This window comes from Phasianus colchicus, chromosome 20 (assembly GCF_987193195.1).
Source record: "Phasianus colchicus chromosome 20, bPhaCol1.hap1.1, whole genome shotgun sequence".
NCBI lineage: Eukaryota > Metazoa > Chordata > Aves > Galliformes > Phasianidae > Phasianus > Phasianus colchicus.
In genome coordinates this window covers 4,841,223-4,862,784 of record NC_143455.1, presented here as the reverse complement: position 1 = coordinate 4,862,784, position 21,562 = coordinate 4,841,223, and the positions used below count along the sequence as shown (strand labels likewise).

The following is a 21,562-nucleotide window of genomic DNA, read 5'->3' as shown; positions in this document are numbered from 1 at the left end:
ACAAAGCACACCCCAACTTCTCTGAGCAGAATGGAATTTTTCTGTGCTCCAAACTATTTTCAGCTATTTATAGTGTACTTAAGTTTCTGAACAGATTGCTTGTCTTTAATACACCAGCAGAGAGTGTAAGTGCACAGACATACACACAGAACACAGGGAAGAAGATGGTAAAGCCTCCCCCCTCTGTTGGTTTCAGGTGCAGATATTTATGTCCTAGAACCTCTTGGAGCTTTTCCTTCAACACAGATTAAAACCTCTGTTCCTCAGAGGGGTCCTGGTTAACTTTTGAATCCAAAGATGCCCTTTATGTATCCTGTGAGGCCACTCTTGGCCTTCTGCTCCACCTTGTCCTCCAGAGGTGGGAAAGCAACGTGATTAAGGGCCAGGTCAAAGAACAAAGGTTTGCATGGGATGGGCTGGAAGCCCGGAGGGAAGTGCACGAGGCTGACTTGCTTGCTGACTAGAGAAGGATCCAGACAGAAGGTCTCAAACCGTTCTGAGAGTGGCTGAAAGAGAGCAATGCAAAAAGCAAGTTAAACACAGCTGACAAGCCCATCAGGCACAGAGAAATTAACAGCACTGAGGTGACAAAAGCTGAAAATCCCACTTGTGATAGCTTGGGCCCTTGGGAACGCTTTGATCCCCTCTCAGAGCCTTGCTGCAGCCTTACTCTAGACAACCTCCTCAAACACATGGAGAAAACTAACCAAACAACAATATACAGTGGCACGTAGGAAGCTGCAAGCTTCCAAGCTGAGAAACTCCACCCTGTCAGCCACCTCCAGCACTCACAGAAGGAAAACAAGACTACGAAAACCTCTCACCCACTCTAGCCATGACAGAACTCCAATTAACCTGACAGTTCTTGATTTTAAGAGACACTCAGGTAACAGGTTTAAAGCAATATTCATTAAAGAACACTTCTTTAATTTGACAAAACTCTTAGCTCCTACCTTGCCATCCTTGACCTGAGACGGAGACTCAGTCTCATGATTATCATTTGCATCTGCAAAATTAAAGAAAAGGTGGTAAGGATAATAGGCAAGATCTTGGTGCAAGGGAAGAGTCAGCTGTTCCCTACGCTGAGCTATGAACCTTACTTTCTGGGATGTTTAAAACAATATTTGTGGTAGAGGCAACTTGCTTTCTAGACAATGAGAACCATGTAGATTGAGTAATAGTCACCACAGCACTCCAGTGATGGAGAGGTTCTCCATGTCAGGGCTGTAAAAGCTCCTGAAAGCAGCACCAATTTGAGTTAAGCACAGAGATGATGAAAAGACAACACCGAGGCAATAAAAGACAAGGCAATTTGTCATTTATCTTTTTCCAGCAGCAGGTCCTGCAAAACCAGCAGCTCAAGAAGTCACAAAGTTCATCCATCCCCCTAAAGGTCCCCTAACCTGGTCCACACTCACATTCTCTCCCTCTTTTAAGCACTTTTCCCAGATAGGCAAATATAAGGCAAGGTCAACAAGAGCTAGTGCTAGTGTCAAGGAAGTGGTACATACTGAATCCAATTTGTTTGCAGGAGGAAAATTAAACACTAAACAAAGTATTCTGAGCAGGTTACCAAAACAGATACATGTCCTGAGGAAGCACATTTGCAACTCTAAGCAGGGAGCAAGATGCCAAGCGTCCAGTCAATGGTTGCCTAGCTGCACTACAAACAGATTGAAAAAGCTAGAACTGGAAAGAAACAATTTTCAGGAGCCTCCATAAGTCAGAGTTAATGTGGAAAAATACTTGGAACTTCAGAAGTGAAATAAAAGAAATTAAATAGCTGCAGAGGCATTATTCAAGAGAAGTTATAACCCTAGTATAATTGTACAACTCACCCAATATAGCTGCTGCTTGCAAGGAGTATTTTTCTGCGTTGACTTGAGTGATCAGATCCTGAACATCAGGCAGCTCCTAGGGCATTAAAAAAAAAATGAAGTGAAAGCCTGAAACGTGCCAGAGTTAGGGCAAAAGTAAAATCTGACAAGGAACTGAAAAATTAAGTGCTAGAGCTAATAAGCCTTTCCAGAAGAGGACAAGCTCCAGGACAGCCCTTAAGAAGCTACAAATATAGCATGACAGAAAGCATGGAAAAGTGTTATGGAGCTCTTACAGCAAGGCCACCTCCTCCAAAGCACACGGCCTGTCAAAACATCTCCACATCACTACAGAGTCTCTAGTATAGTAGGTCAAGAAGTCATACTCACATTATTAATTTTGCTACTTTAAGATCGGCCTTGAATTTTAATGGCCTGGTGTCTAATTGACAATAAATACTGGGCCAAGGCTTTCTCATTAACTTCAGCTCCACTCTGCACACAGGATTGGGTTCCTACCTTCAAGCTGTTTGTAAAAGCTCCAGCTCCTGACTGAACTTCACCAGCGTATTTCAGCACTCTTTCATATAAAACCAGAGCTTCACTCCACTTCTTGACCAGTACATAGGACTGTGCAATGAAGAAACACCTGCAACAGTAAAGAGTGGATCCCTGACGTGACCGTATTTGTTATCTTTACCTTTTACAACTCAAAGCACTGATAACAGAGCCCATTAAGCATGTCTGGCCAGCTTCCCCTTAGCAACCACTCTTCATTTCACAAAAGGGCAGAGGAAACTGCATCAGAGTCCTGTAATGTGCATAAAGCCTTGGGATAACAACCTCTGAATATGTAATGCCTGCTAGAGGACACCTGGCTGTTTCTCAGTCACCTGTAAGCTTTGTACACAAGCGTCTTCAATCCAATTTCTTTTTGGAAATTCTTGTCCTCTTCCAGGCCAGGAAGCTGTGTCAGTTCCACGAGGTTCTGGGCAAAACAGAGTAACAAATTCAGGCGTTGTTTTCCTCTGGAATCTGGAAAGCTGACCCTTTTAATACTCAATAGTACACTCCCATGAACATAGTTTCCAGTTTTCTAATTATCAGTATGCTAATCTTACAAAGGACACTCACTGAAACTTGTACATGTTTGCCCTCAGGACAGATTTCCTGACACAAATAGGAATTAGGACAAAGACTCCTAAGATTTCACATGAAGTAATTCTTTCCTAAGACAGCTCCTTTCCCATTCATAACCTCCTGAGCCACAGGCTCCCACAGTTAATTGAAAAATGTATGTGAGAAATTGAGAAACTGCTTACGAAGAACAAGTACAGGGCTTTTTTAGCTGCTACTTTCTCCAGCCAGCAGAAACTCCAGCAGCTGTTGGGCGCTGTATAAAACAGTCAGAAAAACTACTGGAAAACTGCACTGGAGGATAAATGGGAGGAGGAAGCCCATTCTGCATGTACCTGTAAAATGATATCATAAAGACGGATCAGGTCCTGAGGCCGTGGTGTGCGTTTGCCATCCTCTTCTGATCGCTGCTGCTGCAGCAGTGCCTTCTGCAGGGACTTTGCCATGCTCTCATTGCGCTTGATGGCGGTGGACAACTTGATGTAAGTCAAATAACTGCAAAGAGATCTCATTAGCAGGCTGTCAGAACTGCTCAGACATGGCTTTGTTCTGAACAGACTCCTCCCCCCCCATCCAGGCTGATACTAGTAAGAGCAAAAACATCTGAAAGGTCAACGTGGAAGTCTTAAGTAAAATATTTTCAAAGCCACATGAATCAGATCCTTATCTGTACAGTCATCCTTTGAGACCTGAGAGGTCCAAGACAAAAAACTCATAGAACAAAACAAACAGAAATAAAACATTGACATAAGAGTGTGATTTCTTCACGCTGGCACAGGCAGCAGTGTTTGCCCATTACCTGTGTAAGTACTGTATGTTGGACACCTTCCCAGAATCACTTTCCAGAGAGTGTTCCCGTTGCTTCTGTGGAAATTGGGGACAAAATACTGTGTGACATACTTACACAGGTTGCTGGCAAAAGTAAACATCAGGAACAACTCAAGGGTCAGGTAAATCACAAAGCTGAAGCAACTTTGGGCTTCTACACTGTCATTCACTCTTACTGACTGAATATAATCAGATCAGAGGTGGTAAACTGTTTTGGAAATTTTTAGTAAAGGCAGTCAAAGTAAACATTCTTGCTGTTAAACAAGTTAGACGATAATGAATCAGCCCCAAAGCAAAACTATATTTAAAAGGTGTATTAGTAAAGTTAAATGTAGAACCACTGATGTTTGGTGCTTACCTGGTCTGGTTTCAGGTCTTCCCGAACTGCCTGAATGGCATCTCTGCACTCACTGAGCAAAGACTCAAACAAACGTTCCCTCGTCTCCTCATTTTCTGCCTAAGAAGAGAGCAGAATTAAGACATTTGTCAGACATTTCTCTATTTTGCATCCCATAATACAAGTGTTAACAGAGGAGATTAAAGCAAGTTTCTCCCAAACTATGGCATTAACACCCAGGGCAGACAGAACTCTAACCTGTATTTGTCTGTAATGGACTTTATGGGATCAACTGCCAGGAATTGGAACAAAAGCTGTAGGAGAGGTGGTCAGTGCCCAGAGCTCCACAGCACTGCAGGCCCAGCACAGGCAGCTCTCCTCACCTCATTGTGCAGCTGCTGCCATCCCAGCAGCCCACAGCTGCTCTGAGAACTGCTGAGGTTGGATTGTGCTGTGGGAAAGGCCCAACAAACAGAACAAGAGCTGAGAATTACTGACCTGGCAAGCCACCAATGCAGATTGCTCTTGTTATGCTGATTTAGCTTTTCTCTTGTGGTACAAACACGTAGATGACTATCTTTTCTACACTCCCACTTGAGTGATGCTCAGTGGCAATAATTAGTTTGTTTGAAGCATTTTTCTTTTTAAGCAACCCTGTATTTCAGTAGCATGGGTGAATGAGTCGTTAGTTGTTTTCTGCTGTCACTACAAATCTGATCAAAATATGAAGAAGTTTTTGGCCTCCTGCCCCCCAAAACAAAATTTGGAAACACCTTTGAAGAAAACAATAATAAACTACCACTACCACACAAAAAAACAAGGTGAAACTTGATTTTTGCCTAATGGACTGGCATACCCAATTAAACAACGCGCCCAAAACCACTCTGACTGATTTGGTAAAATGAAACTGCCCAGAAACAAATCCCAACCTCAGCAATTGTAGGAATGGTTAACTTGGAAAGAGCAAAATTTAACGCAATGAACTTGAAATTGGCCAAAAAGAAAAAAACAAAAAGCAATTGCCTAAAGACATCTTTGCTTGTATTACTTTCAGAAAAGCCGCACAGTCTCCTCTTTTCAGAGCTTAAGGTTCTGTGAAAAACTGCTGAGCTTTACCATTCAAAGCCTCTCCTCTTGAAAGGTTTGCAAAACCTATGAAGGCATGTTATTTTTCCTGCCTCACAAAGCCTCACCTATCTCGACCTACAATGAAGGTGTGGGGGGTTCTTGGGGTTTGGGGTTGGTTTTTTTTTTTTTTTTTTTTTGTGTGTGTGTGTGTGTGTGTGTGTGTGTGTGTGTGTGTGTGTGTGTGTGTGTGTGTGTTTTTGCTGCAGGAATTTTTAAGGTGGGATCGACTACTGAGAATAACCAGAGACAAGTCTGGCAGCATTCTCAGCCTCACCCAGCAGAATGCAGCCATCTCACTGCACGCACAAAAATGAAAACAGACAGAGAGATCATCAGTCAAGCACAAACAGGAGAGGGCTGGGCCATGCAGTGAAACAAAGGCTTTCGTTTCTAAGCAGAAATTCCTAAGGTTAAGCAGGTTGTGCATGTAAATACATTCATGCTCTGATCTGCAAGATACCAGATAATAAAACTGAGAAACAAGTGCACCTGCTTAGGGAGAACCAATGTGGCTCTTGAAGTCATGCACTCAAGTCTACTAAAAGGGTGACAGAAACAATTTTAAGATTGGAGTTGTTTCTCCAGTTGCCAACAAGACACTGAAGGCTGAGAATCTCCACCTTTACTCAAAGCACATCCATTTGTGTTTGTTTCTAAACAAGCTCTGAGGAATGCTGTGAGTTTCTGCTAGTCCTCTGAGCTGAAAGGTGCCAAAGATCCCAGCAGTGACAGCTCATCTAGGTGAAGCTGGACTGCCCATCACAGCTGACCCACTGACTGCAGAACAGCCAAGCTCTAGCCCTCTGGTAACATAAATACTGATCTCTGTGTTCAGCTTTCACCACTGCCAGTCGTGATGACACAATTCCTGTTTACACAGAGGTTCCAAGGACCACAAAGCAAGACTAAAGATTTCAGATTGCTGCTCTGCCACTGCCTTATAGAACAAAGAGGGCAACTTCACTGACACCATCCATCTGCTGCTCTCACAGGATGGGAATTAAAGGAGGGAACAGTGAACTCTAAGCTGCACTTCCACCTGCTGGCCATACCAGTGTACTACCTACTAAAAAACACAACTCAGCAACACCAGATTCATTATAGCCTGGCAAAACCAGGCTAAAAAAACACTAATGTTTCCTGTCCAGCCCTACTCTACTTGTCCTATCAGACTGCCTTCTTAATACTATCTCCTGCTCCTGTCCTGTTGCATACTTTTGTGAGATTTTCATTTTATCATTTTACCCTCATTTTTCTCCTGCTGATGTGCAGTTTTTTGGTGCTTCATAAAGCCCATCATCAGTGGCAACAGCTGCTACTAAAGACCTCTGCACTGCCTCTTCCAGGATGCTGTCTGCAGAATACACCATCTGGACACCACAGAAAAGTCTTGGCTGCAGTATTAAAAGCATGCATACTGTGTGCCACTGGAAGAGTTACATTTGAGATGAATTTTCTTCCTGACCTTTACCAATCATCCTCCTGCTTTGGAAGATTTGCTTAAGACAACAAGAGAGCACTCTAAACCTCACAGCAGCTACTTCATCTGGCAGAACTGCTTTTCATTGCTGGAAAGAGGTGATCTTTACAGAACGTTTTCTTCTGCTTGCTCTTCAGTTGGAGCAGTTGAGCAACATACTCCTCCACTTTTAATTTTAGCCTTTTGACCACAGGTTTGAGAAAAGGTTACAGCCCAGGCATCAAGTTTTATCTCGCAGGGTGATGTAAAGAGGACAATTGGAACAGACACTGGAGATGGTTCCTGAGTTACCTGAACAATAGCAGCTTCATTGTCTGCCAGGCCCAGTAAGAAGATCCTCACTTTGTCTATTTTCACAGGAACAGTTCTTCCTCTCCACTCCACTTCACTCATTGTGGCTGCCTGCTTTGCTCGAGTTTGGGTAATCAATGCCTGTGGAGAATGGACTGAGATGATGAGTCCAAACATCAAGAATCCAAATTTAAAGAATCCAGAATTGGTTACAATGAAATCAAAAGGCTTCTCCCCCCACCACCCCAAGAGCATGACTTCCCACAGATGAGCTTACTCATGCTCTCCTGATATGTAGTGGCTCTTGAGTGGTGTGCTGCAGCAATATTTATGCTCAAAGAAGTGATATTTGCATGCTTGGGGTTCAAATATTCAGGAAATTACCTCCAGTTTTTCTGCAAGAAGACCTTCAGTGCCACCAGACCTCAGCCTCATCTGCATCAGCTCATTCATAGCTGACTGGTCACCTGTAAGATTTAACACATCAAGATGAATTCAGGAATTATTTTAATAAAGAAAGAAAACCAACGCGTCTTATACCGGAGAACTGGAGATTTGTGGGCAAGAAGGATACATTTTTATGTATATTTTTAATCTGACTTCATATGCAGAACTACTGAAAATTAATATTTTGTCTTAAAGAAAAAAACAACTTGGAAAATTAACATATTTCTGCACAGCTAAACTGACCTAGAACAAACTATATATGTGTGTGTGGGCTACATATCTATATATAGGCTTGCTCCTATGTCACTTAGACCATTATTTAGAAGCCAAGTCAATGTTCCCTTTCCATGAGCAAGCTCATTTGTGTCTGGAGGTGAAGCACCCCACTTCCCTTACCAATATTATAGGCACAATAACGAATGTTGGGAGAGATCTCCTCCACACGCTGGTTGTACAGCACAGCTTGTTCTTCTGTAAAAGCATTGGCCAGCTTTTCATAGATGGTCCTAGCAGAAAGAACACACATTAACACCACAACGTTACATCCACAATCTGGAGAATGCTACTCTTCTTCAGTGGTACCTCCTGGTTGAATGCAGTTACCTAATCACCTCACAGCTATTGCACATGCAGCCATCAACCCACTAGGCTTATCCCCATGCTGTTTTCTAAACAAAGTGAGGGAACTCACTTGCACTTGTTGAAAGCCTCCATTGCTGCTTTCCACTCCTGGTGCTCAAAACGAAGCATCCCTGTGAGGTAAGCCATATATGCCTGCAGACAACAGAAGGGTAAGCAAGCTGATCTTCCCAAGAACCATAGCCTGATCTGTACCACCTTTAGCATAAAGGCTGCTGTGACATCTAGACTAAGTGATCATCCCTTAACCTTTTTGTCTGGTCTTCCCACAAAAACAAACTGATTTAAATTACATGTTACTGCCTAAGGAAGAGATTTTTTTGTTTTGTTTTGTTAAACTGACATTTCTAAGGAGATGGAAGAAAACACGTTTCTTGCTTGTTATATAATCAACACGGCCCACAAATGTCACAAGACATCTTTTTCAACAGCAAACCACAAAACAACCATTTGGCTGACTACCACTGCAACCCTTACTCACAGAGTCCAGGCTCACAACACAGCTGCTTTCTGTGTTCCAGGAACTGAAGCCACAAAGCTTATGTTCCTGTTGTCTACTCTGGGACATCAAAGAAGCAGATAACAGGTAAGTATAGTTTACGGGGCTGTGTTGTATGAACCAGACTGGATGTGGCTCTGGGCAGCCTGGTCTGATGGTTGGTGACCCTGCACATAGCAGGGGGGTTGAAAATAGATGATCACTGTGGACCTTTTCAACCCAGGCCATTCTATGATATGATTCTGTGAACTTATTCCCTAACAATTCTTTTTATTGTTGCTTTTTAAAGTAAAGACAACCACTTGATACACATAAACAACTTAAAGTCCTCAGCCTGGCTGGTGCCATTGTTACTTCTGCAATCCTAGCAGCTGCAAGAACCAGTGAATTCAAGCATGGAGACATCATCCAATTCAAGAAACAGCCCATTCTGATCACCTACTGCTAGATGAGGATAATCTCTTCACCTAAAATCCATAAGTTCCCTCTTTGGCTTGAGCTATAAAACAAGACCAAAGCACCAGTGAATACCTGAGCTTCCAGCTTTGTTTTGGCATCCACTCTGTTACTCTCACACAGCCTCTCCAGCTCCTCAGCATGTTTCACAGCCTTCCGCAGGCGGGACAGCAGGTGGAATCGTTTGCGAGGCTCTGTGTTGGCCTCCTGTTTGAGCTGCATGGCATAACTCCATGCTCTCTCTGCATCCATCAGAATCAACAGCAAATACCTGCAGAGAGAGGAAGATTAATGAGAAAATGATGATGTTTAAGCAAGTACTGCCAAATCACTGACAGCTCTTTTCCAAGTGACCTGTAATTTGGCCAACAGGACTTTAGCTTGGCTAATAAGAGATATAAATTTTTATTTCTTAACTTCACGAGAACATAAACTTGTATTATCCATATCTCTTCTCTGTATTTCTCATTACAGAAGCAAAGAAAGATTTTGATACAGTTCTGTAGCAGCACAAACACTGCTAAGAAAAATGGATCTATGATTTCAGATTGCTTTTCAAACAGGCTCAAAATGGGTAAACGCACCTGTGAGCCCCACAATTAATGCTGTAATGTATCTGACTTAACAACACCAAGAAAAGACAACACAGCACACATGTCAAGTGTTTCTAAAAGCTGGGAAATAAGCCCAAGCCCCTGGCTATGCCCACACATCAAACAAGCATCCTGCCAGGTGTTGAAAGTCTACATAAAAATGGCAAGCCAGTTTTTTGTTCAAAGGGAATGGATTATATCTCCAGTCACATTCTTGCTGGCTGCAGCACATGAATTATCAGCATTCATACGCCTCCCCTAGCTGCATGTTTTCATAAGCATTTCCTCTTTAATACCCAGGTAATCTTTACTGGCTATGAAAGAACCCATTTCAATGACTGTAAGGTTAAAAAAAAAAAAAAAAAGGACTGACTATTGCTACTCCTTCCCCCACTTATTCACAAGATGAAAGCAGTACATGAGCAGCTCCACTCCCCTGCACAGCAGCCAGAACATTCATCTTTTATTAATATCAACAGCACAAATGTCTTCATAGAAATATATCTACATATACTGCACAGAACCATTTTCCACTACACCCACATGAAAATAAATGATTAGGAAGAAAGCAACCATTCACTAACACAGGATTCCATCCAGCAGCCATACCTGTTGTCTGAGAGAATCTCTTCTGTTACTTTCTTCCCAGTAAACTTGTGCCTGTTCCCCATCTTGAAGTTGAGAGTTTTTCGGAGCCGCCTCAGCCTACGGGAGCAATAACCCCTAAGGGAAAGAAGAGGATGGTCAGTCTGGCCACAATTGAGTAGATGTTTGCTGATCTCTCTGATGACAAAAAAAAAAAAATCGCCTCTAAAGGCTGAGCTAGGCATTGTTTTAACAACTAAGGACTTCATAAGGTGAGAGGTATTTAAGAAATGACCTGTAAACCAGTGGTTAATAAACAGAATAAAAGTAGAAAGACATGCAACAAGTCTTGATCTTGAAAAATCAGAATAATGTTCTCCCAATTGTCTGATTTCTTTATGCTCACTCATTGAAAACATGTGTAAGAGCACAGTGAGGTGTTAACAAGCTCTCAAAAAGCAACTCTAAAACAAGAAACAGTATTTATACTCCTCAATGGAACAGTCATAAGAATTAGGCTTCGTTAGGAAAAAAAAACACAAAGCAACTTGACAAGAGAGATTTACCTGGCAGACTGATTTTGCTGACTGCTACAGCAGGTTTATATTTTAAATGTTATTGTGCCACTAAAGCAAACCAAGGCACAGCAGCTGTGTGACAGACAGCAGCTCCAAGACATCCGCACTGCTGCTTACTCACCTGTACCTCTGGAAGTCCCCATGTCGTAAGCCATGCTGCTGCTGGGATTCCTTCACAATCTGAAGGACTGGGATTTGTGTTAAGGCAGGCTGACAGTACAACGTGCTTTCAGTTCTACATTCTATCCCAAAAGAATGCAGGAAACTCTACAAGTTCCATAAAGCAAGTACTCCCACAACAAAGACTGGTGAAGAGCACCCAAAGGCTCTTCAAAGTCAAAAACCCACAGTTGTAAGAAGTGACTGAAAGAACCATCTCCACTGCTTACCTGGAGCTTTATGTCTATCATGACAGGCAGGACTAACACATATTGCAAGCATCTCTGTTTACAGAGGACCACAAGAGTCCTGTTGCTGGCATACTTTGTTCCCAGCTAAAAAGATTAACTAGCAGAAACATCTGGGCTAGTATAACTGACTGCCCTAGCTACACTGCAGCACCTCCCATCTTACCTGTGACACAGTTACATTTACACAACTGGAGCAGGGCAGCCTTCCTGCCCTTAAACATCCCATCTCTCAGGAAAAGGAGACATGTATTATACAGTGCTGAGCAGAATCACTGCTGCCTATCAAAAATTCTCCACAGCTTAAGCACTGAAAGCCTGCATTAGTAAAAGAGTTAGACTGCAACGAATAGTAGGGCACACATTCCTCACTCCTGCTGTCTGCCTAAGATTTACCACTAGATATTAGGAAGAAATTCTTCACTGTCATGGTGGTGAGATACTGGAACAGGCTGCCCAGCAAGGTTGTGAATGCACCCTTCCTGGAAGCACTCAATACCAGGCTGGATGGGGCTGTGAGCAACCTGGTCTAGTGGGAACTGTCCCTACCTATAGCAGGGGGTTGGAACTACATGATCTTAAAGGTTCCTTCCAACCCAAACCATTCCAGGATTCTAAAAAGATTTTTTTCAAACTGTTTTCTTAGCCTGTGCCATTACTTCCTGAAGCCATATCCTCTATTTTATTCACATTTGCTGTCTCAGGTTTTCTCCCTGACAATACTAGAGAAGCTGTGGATGCCCCATCCTTCCAGGTGCTCACAACCAGGCTGGACAGGGCCCTCAGCATCTTGATCTGCTGCCTGCCCCAGTGGTTGGCTGCCCTGCCCACAGCAGAACGGTTGGAAATGAATGATCTTTGAGATCCCTTCCAACCCAAACCACCCTATGATCCCACCACAGCAGTGGCTGGGTCTGCCTCCTGCTCTGCAGTCACAGACGTCCGAACATCTGCCATATGCTGACCTGAAACCCGCAGCCTTGTTTGACGTGGATCACCCAGAAGGTAAAACTCAGCCCAACCACAGCTGTGCAGCTGGACTGGTTTCACACACACACACAAAGCCGCTTTCCATGCCACATCACACTTCAGAAACTCAAATCCAGAGAAGCCAGTCTGCCCTGCCAGCACACCCGTTACATTTATCCACTGCTGCCCCCTTCAAGCATTAACACTGTGACCACGGCACGCAGCCTGGCGCTCAGCTCTGCTCCGAAGGCTGACGTGTGCCTGGGGAAGGAGCTGCGAACAGAACAAAGCCACCGTTCAGAGGGCCAAAATCAAATCCAGACAGAAGGACTCAGCCCACACCACGCAGCCCCGCTCCCCTCACCCCTCCCGGCCCCATCTCCCCGTGAGGAACGGCCCCAAGGCTTCCCGCTCGGCGCTGAGGGAAGCGGCCAGGCCCGACCTCGCCACGTCCGCACCGCCCCGCAGGGCCGGGCCTCCCGCATCCCACTTCATCCCTCGCCTCCCCCCGCCGCTCCGAAGGATACTCTCCAATCCCAGGCTGTCACTGAGGCCGTCGCTCCGCGTCCCCGCCGGCCGCTCGTTCTCCTTGTTCTCCTCCGCCCCGCCGCGGCCGCCCTGTCGCTCCGCCGCCATCTTGCACGCGGGCCGCGCTCGCCGCGGTGCATTGTGGGCCGGGGCAGTAGAGCCGCGCGCAGACACCGTGGCCAGAGCGGCCGCCGCCGCGGGGGCTGATGGGATCGCGGAGGACCGCCGCAGCCCCGGGTCCTGCCCACCTGGCAGCTCCTTCTGCCCCGCGCCCTCCTGTGCCGGCCCCTGGGGGCTTTGATGCGAGCCCGCAGCAAAACGGCTGCTCTGCCCTTCCAGGCAGGCTTACTCTGCAGCCGGACCACTCCTTACTGTGGTTTTGGGGTTTGGGTTTTGAGATTCTAAAGAAGAACTGCTCAGCGGAGCTGGGTCTGAGGTTGTAGGCTCACAACAGGTTGGGCACAGGAGGCAGAGAGCTGCAACAAGGCCTGGAAGGGCACCTCGTTAAGCAGAGCACCCAGGGCAGGGCATGGGCTGCGTGCTCAGCCGTAGCCCTGGGTAACCAGGCCATTCCCACCGCAGCCCCCACAAACGCCTGTTTTTGGGAGCAGCGATGCAGTCCTTGCCCCTCAGTGCCATTTCAGGACCTCTTCCATTCCCATCTGCCCAGCAGCAGCAGCCCAAGGAGCCTCTCCTTCCCACGCCATGGGCTCAGCCTGCGGCTGCGATGCAACCAGTTTTTTTTGCTCATTGCCCCTCCATTAGCTGTGGCCTCTTCTCCCTGATTTCAAATCTCTCATTCCCTCTTCTGGATAGAAAAGCTGAAAGGGGAAAAACAAAGCCACGTTCTCGTGCTGCTGCAGCTTTTTGCTGCAAATCTTTTTGCCCGACCCCCAGGTCAGCTAATTTCTGCCCAAGTAATGCATCCACGTCTCGAGTGAGGGGAAGAATTTGTTTTGCAGTTTCTGAGTGTGGGATCTTGATAATGATGTTTGTATACGAGCCTGCAGGCTGCGAGTTACACCAAAGTTTGAGAAGAAGCTGCACGTGTCCTTGCAGCAGTGCCTCAGGGCTGTGAGCATCCCCTGGCCTCCCAGCACTGCCAGCAGGGGTAGATTGGGGCATCCATCAAGCTGATGGAGAAGCTGCAGAGTGTGTTAATTATTGGAGTAATTGATACATTTAATGTTTCCCTCCACAGGAAGGAACAGAGGCAGCCTGTGGGAAGGTGAAGTGTTCCTGGAGAGCTGATTGCACTGAGCAGACTGAGGCTTCCACTTGCGAAGACTGGGAAGGAACAAAGCAGGCAATTTTTTGCAGGCAGGAAAAGAAGAGGCATGAAAAAGATTTGTTCTTACTGCAGAGTATTAACCTTACACCCCCACCCTAGGGAGGAAAAATGGATTCTCATAGAAACCTTTACTCATCTCTGCAGTGTTCTGGTGCAGGGACCTGGCTGCATGCTGGGCAATTTACCCATTTGCAATCTGAGAGAACTCCCATTCCTAAACCCCTGCAGCCCCAGCTCTCAATAACCAGCTCCTGTGCTGCAAAAACCACCTGGGCACTGGGGGCTCTCCCTTTGGGATGCTCAGCCCCATCTCCTCCAGCCTCTTCCCAGGGGGTGGCACAGCACTCGTGAGCTTTTGCTGCCCCACCACATCCAGCTCCCCAGGGCTGTCTGGGGCAGCAGGCAGGGCTGGGGGGCCCTTCTGCTGGGGGTGCAGATTTCAGTGTTTATCCCCACGGAGCAGCCTGCGAGGGGCTGGGCGGGAGCTGCCACCGCCCCGGAGCCCTCCTCCTCCTCCTCCTCCTCCTCCTCGGGGGGAGGGAGAGCACGGAGCAGCACAGACTGGCTGCTGGCTCCCGAGCAAGACGGAGGCGAAGCTCTCTCGTCCCACCTGCATCCTCCTAGAGCGTCTCATTGCTGGCTTCTTGGCACCCCTCGTGCTCTGCGTGCCCCCCTTTGGGCATCCTGGTGCACCACTCTGCATTGCCCTCCGTGCTCCCCCTTCTCCGCACACCCCTGGCCATGAACAGGTCGGCAGCAGGTTGGGATGAGGGCTGGCATCCCGAGTCGGTGCTCATCCCCCTGGCATACCTCCTCATCTTCCTCGTGGGCACCGTGGGCAACTGCCTGGTGCTGGCGGTGCTGCTGCGCAACGGGCAGGTGAAGAACACCACCAACCTCTTCATCCTCAACCTGGGGGTGGCCGACCTCTGCTTCATCCTCTTCTGCGTCCCCTTCCAAGCCACTATCTACACCCTGGATGGATGGGTGTTCGGGTCCTTCCTGTGCAAAGCCGTCCACTTCTTCATCTACCTCACCATGTACGCCAGCAGCTTCACCTTGGCCACCGTCTCCCTCGACAGGTAGGAAAGGGGATTTGGGATCCTGAGCACTGCAGCATCTCCTCTGCCAAAGCCCACGCAGGCAGGAGAGGGCAGTAAGCACTTGTTGGGGGCTCCAAGGAGCATTTTTCTGCTTGTGGGTACGAGGGGATGTGAGTGCTGAGGGCTGGGGATCTGCTGCAGGATGGAGGAGGGTGGGATTGGAAGGTCCTGGTGCTCTCAGACCCCAAAGGTCTCAGACCCCTAAGGCTGCAACAGTGGAAAAAGGGATGGAGAAGCAGAGTGAAGCAAAGCTCTGTCCTTGCGCAGCACTGGTACTTGCTGGAGCTCTTTGACTGTCCACTAAATAGCTCACAGCCCACAAGGAAGGGAAAACTTAGGGATGTTTCAGCAAGGACGCTGCTTTTTCCATCTTCCCCTTTTAGGAACAAATAGCCAATTTCTGTCCCTGTGGTGTTTCTTACTGTGGCTACTGTCCCAGCCTGCTCAGCAGGGGATGCAGGGAAAGCAGTGTAAAAGCTCTCTGCTAAAAAGCAGCCTATTGCCTCACCCTGGGCTTTCTCAGCTTCTGGCACTGCAAGTGCTCCCAGTTCCAATCTCACAGCAGCCAGAGAGGATCTGGCTCTTCTCAGTGTGAGACCCAGGGCAGTTCCCTCAGAAAGTGCTGGATGTATCCTGGGGATCCTGAGACAGGAGGGGGCCATCCCTGCCTGCCCCCCTGGAGCAGACTGGGTGACAGGCTTGGGGACAAGGACGTTCCTCACCCCACTGTGCTGCAGAGACCCCTGCAAACACCAGGGAATCACCTGTGGGGCTGATAGCCCTGGGAATCTCAAGTCCATCCCTTCAGCTCTTTTCCCAGCCTGATCTCCATGCCTTGCCCAGAGCTGCAGCTGTGCCCCTCTCCTTTCCCACGCAGGTACTTGGCCATACGGTACCCCCTGCACTCACGGGAGCTGCGGACGCCCAGGAACGCACTGGTGGCCATCTGCTTCATCTGGGCACTCTCCTTCATTTTCTCGAGCCCTTACCTCAGCTACTACCAACAGTTCCAGCTGGCCAACCTGACCGTCTGCCACCCGGTCTGGGCCATCTCCCAGCGTAAGGTCATGGATCTCTGCACCTTCATCTTCAGCTACATCATCCCGGTGCTGATCCTCAGCCTCACTTACACGCGGACCATTCGCCACCTGTGGAGGTCTGTGGATCCTCTCCAAGAGATGTCAGAGTCCAAGAAAGCCAAGAGGAAAGTCACCAGGATGATCATCATCGTGGCCGTCCTGTTCTGCCTCTGCTGGCTGCCCCACCACCTGGTCATCCTCTGCGTTTGGTTTGGGTATTTTCCCCTCAACCACGCGACGTACGTTCTGCGCATCCTCTCCCACCTCATCTCCTATGCCAACTCCTGTGTCAACCCCATCGTTTATGCCCTGGTCTCCAAGCACTTCCGCAAAGGCTTCAAGAAGATCTTCGTCTGCCTTTTGCACAAGAAGGCAGCCAACAAAGTGCACGTGGCCCAGGGGACCAACACTGTCAGCATGCTGGAGGCAGAGCTCAGCGAGGTGACACGTCTCAGTGAGGCTGGGCCTGGCTGCTCCTCGGTGCGCTGCAGAGCTCAGCCATGGGGGGAGGCAGGGCAGGGGGGATGTGGGCAGAAAGCTGATGGCTCCTTCATCACCTTCCATGTCACTTAGCAGTGCTCCCGTCATGCTGTATTTTGCAGTCTCCTGCAGTATGGCAGGCTGGGGGATGGACCGCGTTTTGGGTTTGTGTCAAATCTTCTCCTTTTCCCCTCAAACTTTCCCAAACATCGGAACTGTTGAAACGATGCTGATTCCTATGAACTCAGCCAAAGAGCCAAGTGTAGGATTTGCAGATAGCAGGGAGATCCAAACCCTGAATCAATTTTAATGTAGGATCACCTGTTCCTCTGCTCCCTGCTGCATCTACACCTGGTCACTCACGAGAGCTCTGACCTCCAACCACAGCAGCCTTTGGCTTTCACTGTGGTTCAGGCAAGGCCCCAGAAATCTACAAAGACTCCTGGGGGGATGGAGACTGGGTGCTGGAGCCTCCTGGAAGGGGTCCCAGTGCCAGGAGTGTCAGGTGGGACACTGGGATCAGCACTGGGGAAGCGTGGACCCTTCAGGCAGGGCTTGGACCTCAGCCCAGGCACTGCCCTTCCAATGGGGAAGAACCCACGCAGCCCAAGCATTACATCCCCACAGAGCAAGGTTGGGCTGCAGGGCCCCATGAGATCCACGTGCTGCAATAAAGACCTAAAGGCTTCTATCCTGCAGATCGTGTCACCTCCCTTAGGATACCCTGCAACCCCTGGAGCCTTCACCTCCTCCATTTCCCTCTTGCTCGATGGAATTGGGGCTGGGATGAAGCTACTCCTTACTCCACTTTGCTTTGCTCACCTCTGGGATGAGGGATGCTAAGGGGCTGGGGGGAGAAATCATGGGCAGAGGTGAGGACTCTTGAAATCACAGCATTAGGACACACTGTGGGGGCTGTGACCCTGCAGCCCTGCTCCCCTTCCAAGGCTTTGCCTTCCCTCCCCTGCTGCCAAACACTCATTTTCCCCCACTGAGTGTTGTTATAATCAGTTTCCTGTCCCCACGTGGAGGGCCAGAAATCAGCCCCTGCCTCCTATCAATAACCATTATATTTAGTCTAGGCCTGCTAACAGCATAAGTCACAGAGTGTGATTATATAAACAGCGCCATTACTCATATCTGTATTTACCACCCCTGCTGAACCCCTTCCAGCCAGGGAAGTGTTGCAACAGTCACACCAGCACAGCTCAAAGCTTCCTCCTGCCCTCAGCACCCTGCACCATGGGGTGCAATCCCTGCTGCTGGACCTGGATTCCTGCTTGTGCCAGGGACAGAGACATTGTCCCATCATCTCCTTACTGCTCCAATAACACGTTCCCCATGCTGGTATGGCTGGCTGCTGATGCAGAGGAGATACCAGTGATAAAAAGAAAGCTGTTCCCCAGGGAGCTGCTCAGGAACCATCTTCAGCTGGAGACACGGGAAAGCAGCGCTGTGATGCTGCAGTCAAACAGGATCAATACATGCACGTATGCGGAGGTGCAAAAATATCAGCAAAGAAAGGACAAGCAATCTTCTAACCTAACAAGAAATGATTTAGTGAACAAGGAGAGTGATTTGCAGAGACTTTCAGCATATCCATTAATTACATTTAACATAACCTTCCCAAAAACTGACTCTGGTGACTCATTGCTGCCTGGTTCCCCTGGCTGGTGGGTGCCAGTAGAGCTGAGATGGAGCACACAGAGAAGGGAGCTGCACTTGGAAACACAGCACATTCTGCCACTACCATCCCTGCTTTGAATAGCACATCCCAAAATTCACGTGGATCCACTGACCTCCTGTCTCTTCCTCTTCCAGCAGCCCAAGCCCACTCTTCTGACACCTCCTTGCAGGTGGGATTTGAGTTAAACAAAGTCTCATGCTCCTCGTGATCTCTACAGTGTGACATATCTGCCCCCTGCCCTCCCTGTTTTATGGATCCTCACCTGCTGATCCATAGCTGCTTGCTTACAAGCCACGAGATGGACGCCTGTGCTGGCTGCTGGATCATTATTACACCATTTAGAGGATGGTGCAGAAATAGAGCAGATGCTCCACTGCCTCTGTGGCTGCTGCCAAGGGCTTATAAGCAGCACAAACCCAGAGAGGTGGGAAAGCTTGGAATCAAGCATCTGTGCACAAAGGTGCACACAGAAGGAGTGGAGATGCTACAAGCAAGGAGAAGGAGATGTGAGATGCTGAGCCTCAGCATCTTAAAGTTTAATAAAATGTAAAGGTTAAAGTTTAATAAAAGCGAATTCAATGGGGAGAAGGAAATAAATAAGCTAAATTCAGCTTTCACCAAGCCCAGCAGAGCTCACAGAAACAAGACTGAAAGCTCAGGTTAATGTGAGCTTGCCAGAGTACAGTTTTAATGCTGTTTTTCCAGGAATTGCTTTTAAACACTTACTGTGTCAAATTTCCTGCCTGGTATTGCAATGGAATCCAGGTCAGGGGGGCTGAGGTTTCTGAGCCCCCACCCTGCTTTCTGCTGTACCTGACTTCCAGTTGCAAACTGCAGCAGCAGGAAATCTGCAAGGATTCTGTCTCATGTCCCCATCCCTGCTGAGTTTGACAAAGACCTGTTGTTTTGGGGCAGCAAAAGAGGATTTCACCAGAGCAGGTAGCACTCCCAAACCCTAGCACACCCCTCCAGTCTGGCCCCTGCAGTAAAAAATTCTCCTGAAATAGAAGTAGGTCTCCAGCCCCTCAAGTCCAAATACTGGGAAACAAAAGCACTTGCCCACGGGCATTTGTGGATGCACTGTCAGCCAGATCAGAACCTGGGGCTGTAAAGGTGGAGAGGGAAGGGCCTTAGAACCAGCAGGATCCTTGGAGGAAGCAAGGGGGAAAAGTGTGTCAGGCCCAGCAGCATTGTGCAGCTTTCAGCTGTCACCTCTGCCAGCAGTCTCAGCTGGAACCACTGCACTGTTGGCAGGATCACTCTTATTTAACGTGTTGCACACGCATTCCTTACCATAAAAAGCCAAAGAGCATGCAGTGCTGGTCCTGAGCACTGTGCAGATTTGGGCACTGCTAGAACCCTCAAGGCAGCCCAGAGGGACAAGTGCTCCTTTCTGTACACCAGGTTGCTAAAAGCCCACCCAGCCTGGTCTTGAGCACTGCCAAGGACAGGGCACACAGCTTCTCTGGGCAGCAATGCCTCACCATACTCCGAGTGAAGAATTTCTTCCTAATATCTAATCTAGATCACCCCTCTTTTAGTTGAAAACCATTCCCCCTTGTCTTATCATCTAGACTCCCTGACAGAGAGTGCCTCTCAAGTTCTCTTGTAGGCCCCTGCTAGGTACAAGAAGGCTGCTAAGCTCCCCCCTTCCTTCCCTCAGCTTTGCCTGCAATCATTCCAGGTGAATCACTTTGTCCTGGAATCAGCTGCAATAAAGCACATGTTTTATAGCCTCAGCCTGAGCACATCAACAAATTCCACCCGCTCTCTCAGAGAAAGAAATACACATCAGATCACTGCTGTAGCAGAAACAGATCCAGAAAGATGGAATCCAGATCATTCTGGTGAATGTCAGAGCGTGCATCCAGCATGCTTGACACTGCACATAACACGTGCCAGCAACGCTTTGCTTTATGCTTACAAGCACTCTATCCAGGACCTGCCAGCCTTGGAAAAGCTCTCAGAGCTTGCAGAGGAAAAACAGATAGCTCTGGAATCACAGATTTCCTCAAGCATTTGAGATCAGAAGGCAGGGGAGGGGGCTCTCAGGTGGGGCCAGGCAGATGCGATTGAGATTTAAACCCACAGAGTGGAGCAAATCTGGGCTGAACTAACCTCTCAAATGGCATTGCTGCTGTTGTTATTGTCTTAAAGGAGTTTTCTACACTACCTGAGTGTTTCAAACCACACTTAGATCTAGCCTTATAATTAAAAGGTCAGGGGTTTGGAAAGGCCAAGAGCTACCTGAGAACAATTTGTCTGTGCAGGCAGCAGCTCAGGCTCTGCCATGGCAGGACCTGTGTTCCCATCCAGGCTCTAACATCCAACTCTTGCACAACATGAGAAGAGAGATGTCCTTGGCCAGTCTTTATCCATTGGCACTGCAACTACCTAGGTCAGACTGCTCCTAGGACATAGCCCACCTCGCAGCTTTGAAGCAAGCTGTGTGGAAAAGAAAAGGCAGAGTTGGTGGATGCACAGCAGCAGAAGGGTTAAAATGCTGCTCCTTACCTTTCTACCATCTGCTCTCAGTCTATTTCACACTGAGGTCTGCCTGATTGCCTCCTCTCCTCCTCCACCCACATTCTGTTTTGCAGTGCCCTGGATGGTGACACAATGGCTCTTCCATTGCTGGGCTAATTAGATGCCAGCATACATTCAGTTCTGTAAACACATGCTTAGGTGAATAATGGACTTGCTCCAGATCGCAAAGTAGCAGCTATTGTGAGCACACCTAGCTCTATGGAAACCCCTATTTCAAGTGTTTCGATAGGAAAATGATAGATAAGACCCCACAATAAAGCAAGCAGCAGGAGCGAGGTGGGAGCAAGAGGTACCTGGACTGAGAACACAGAAAGACAAACATGCTCCAAAGCTCTGAAAGGCTTTGGTGTGAAGATGGCCAAATTCAACTTCCATAATAAAGCCTACAAGTACCACTCCAAGTCACACTGCTGGCTGGACTAGTGCCCAGGAAATTATGCTAGGGAAGTAGCATTTGTTTCTCATGTGATGCTCATAGGTTATATCAAGAGAATGGATTTGGCTGCTTGCAGGAAAGAGATGCATCAGGTACCAAGACAGGGTACAAAGAAGAATTGGGAAGAAGGTACTCTGCAGACATCACCATGGAAACATTTTGACACATGTTCTGCCTCACATCAAGGAGTGAGTAGCAACCAGTCAGGATACCAAGGATC

General features: G+C 47.8%; 2 protein-coding genes across 2 annotated transcripts; one reads left to right on the top strand and one right to left on the bottom strand.

The window, feature by feature from the left end:
• Positions 1 to 83: 83 nt before the first annotated feature.
• SRP68 (signal recognition particle 68) lies at positions 84 to 12,877 on the bottom strand. Its single transcript, XM_031599085.2, has 16 exons — positions 12,719 to 12,877; positions 10,937 to 11,003; positions 10,262 to 10,375; positions 9,135 to 9,330; positions 8,157 to 8,239; positions 7,862 to 7,971; positions 7,403 to 7,485; positions 7,019 to 7,159; positions 4,141 to 4,239; positions 3,754 to 3,818; positions 3,290 to 3,449; positions 2,711 to 2,805; positions 2,337 to 2,466; positions 1,839 to 1,914; positions 954 to 1,006; positions 84 to 506 (listed from the first exon to the last, which is right to left on the bottom strand). Exons 1-16 carry the CDS (start codon positions 12,825 to 12,827, stop codon positions 279 to 281), a joined length of 1,809 nt encoding a protein of 602 aa, XP_031454945.1. The 5' UTR covers positions 12,828 to 12,877; the 3' UTR covers positions 84 to 278.
• A 1,574-nt stretch (positions 12,878 to 14,451) lies between these two features.
• GALR2 (galanin receptor 2) lies at positions 14,452 to 19,034 on the top strand. The gene is made up of 2 exons (XM_031599086.2): positions 14,452 to 15,092; positions 15,991 to 19,034. The coding sequence occupies exons 1-2, from the start codon at positions 14,752 to 14,754 to the stop codon at positions 16,763 to 16,765; spliced, it is 1,116 nt and encodes a 371-aa protein (XP_031454946.2). The 5' UTR covers positions 14,452 to 14,751; the 3' UTR covers positions 16,766 to 19,034.
• The last annotated feature ends 2,528 nt before the right edge of the window (positions 19,035 to 21,562 follow it).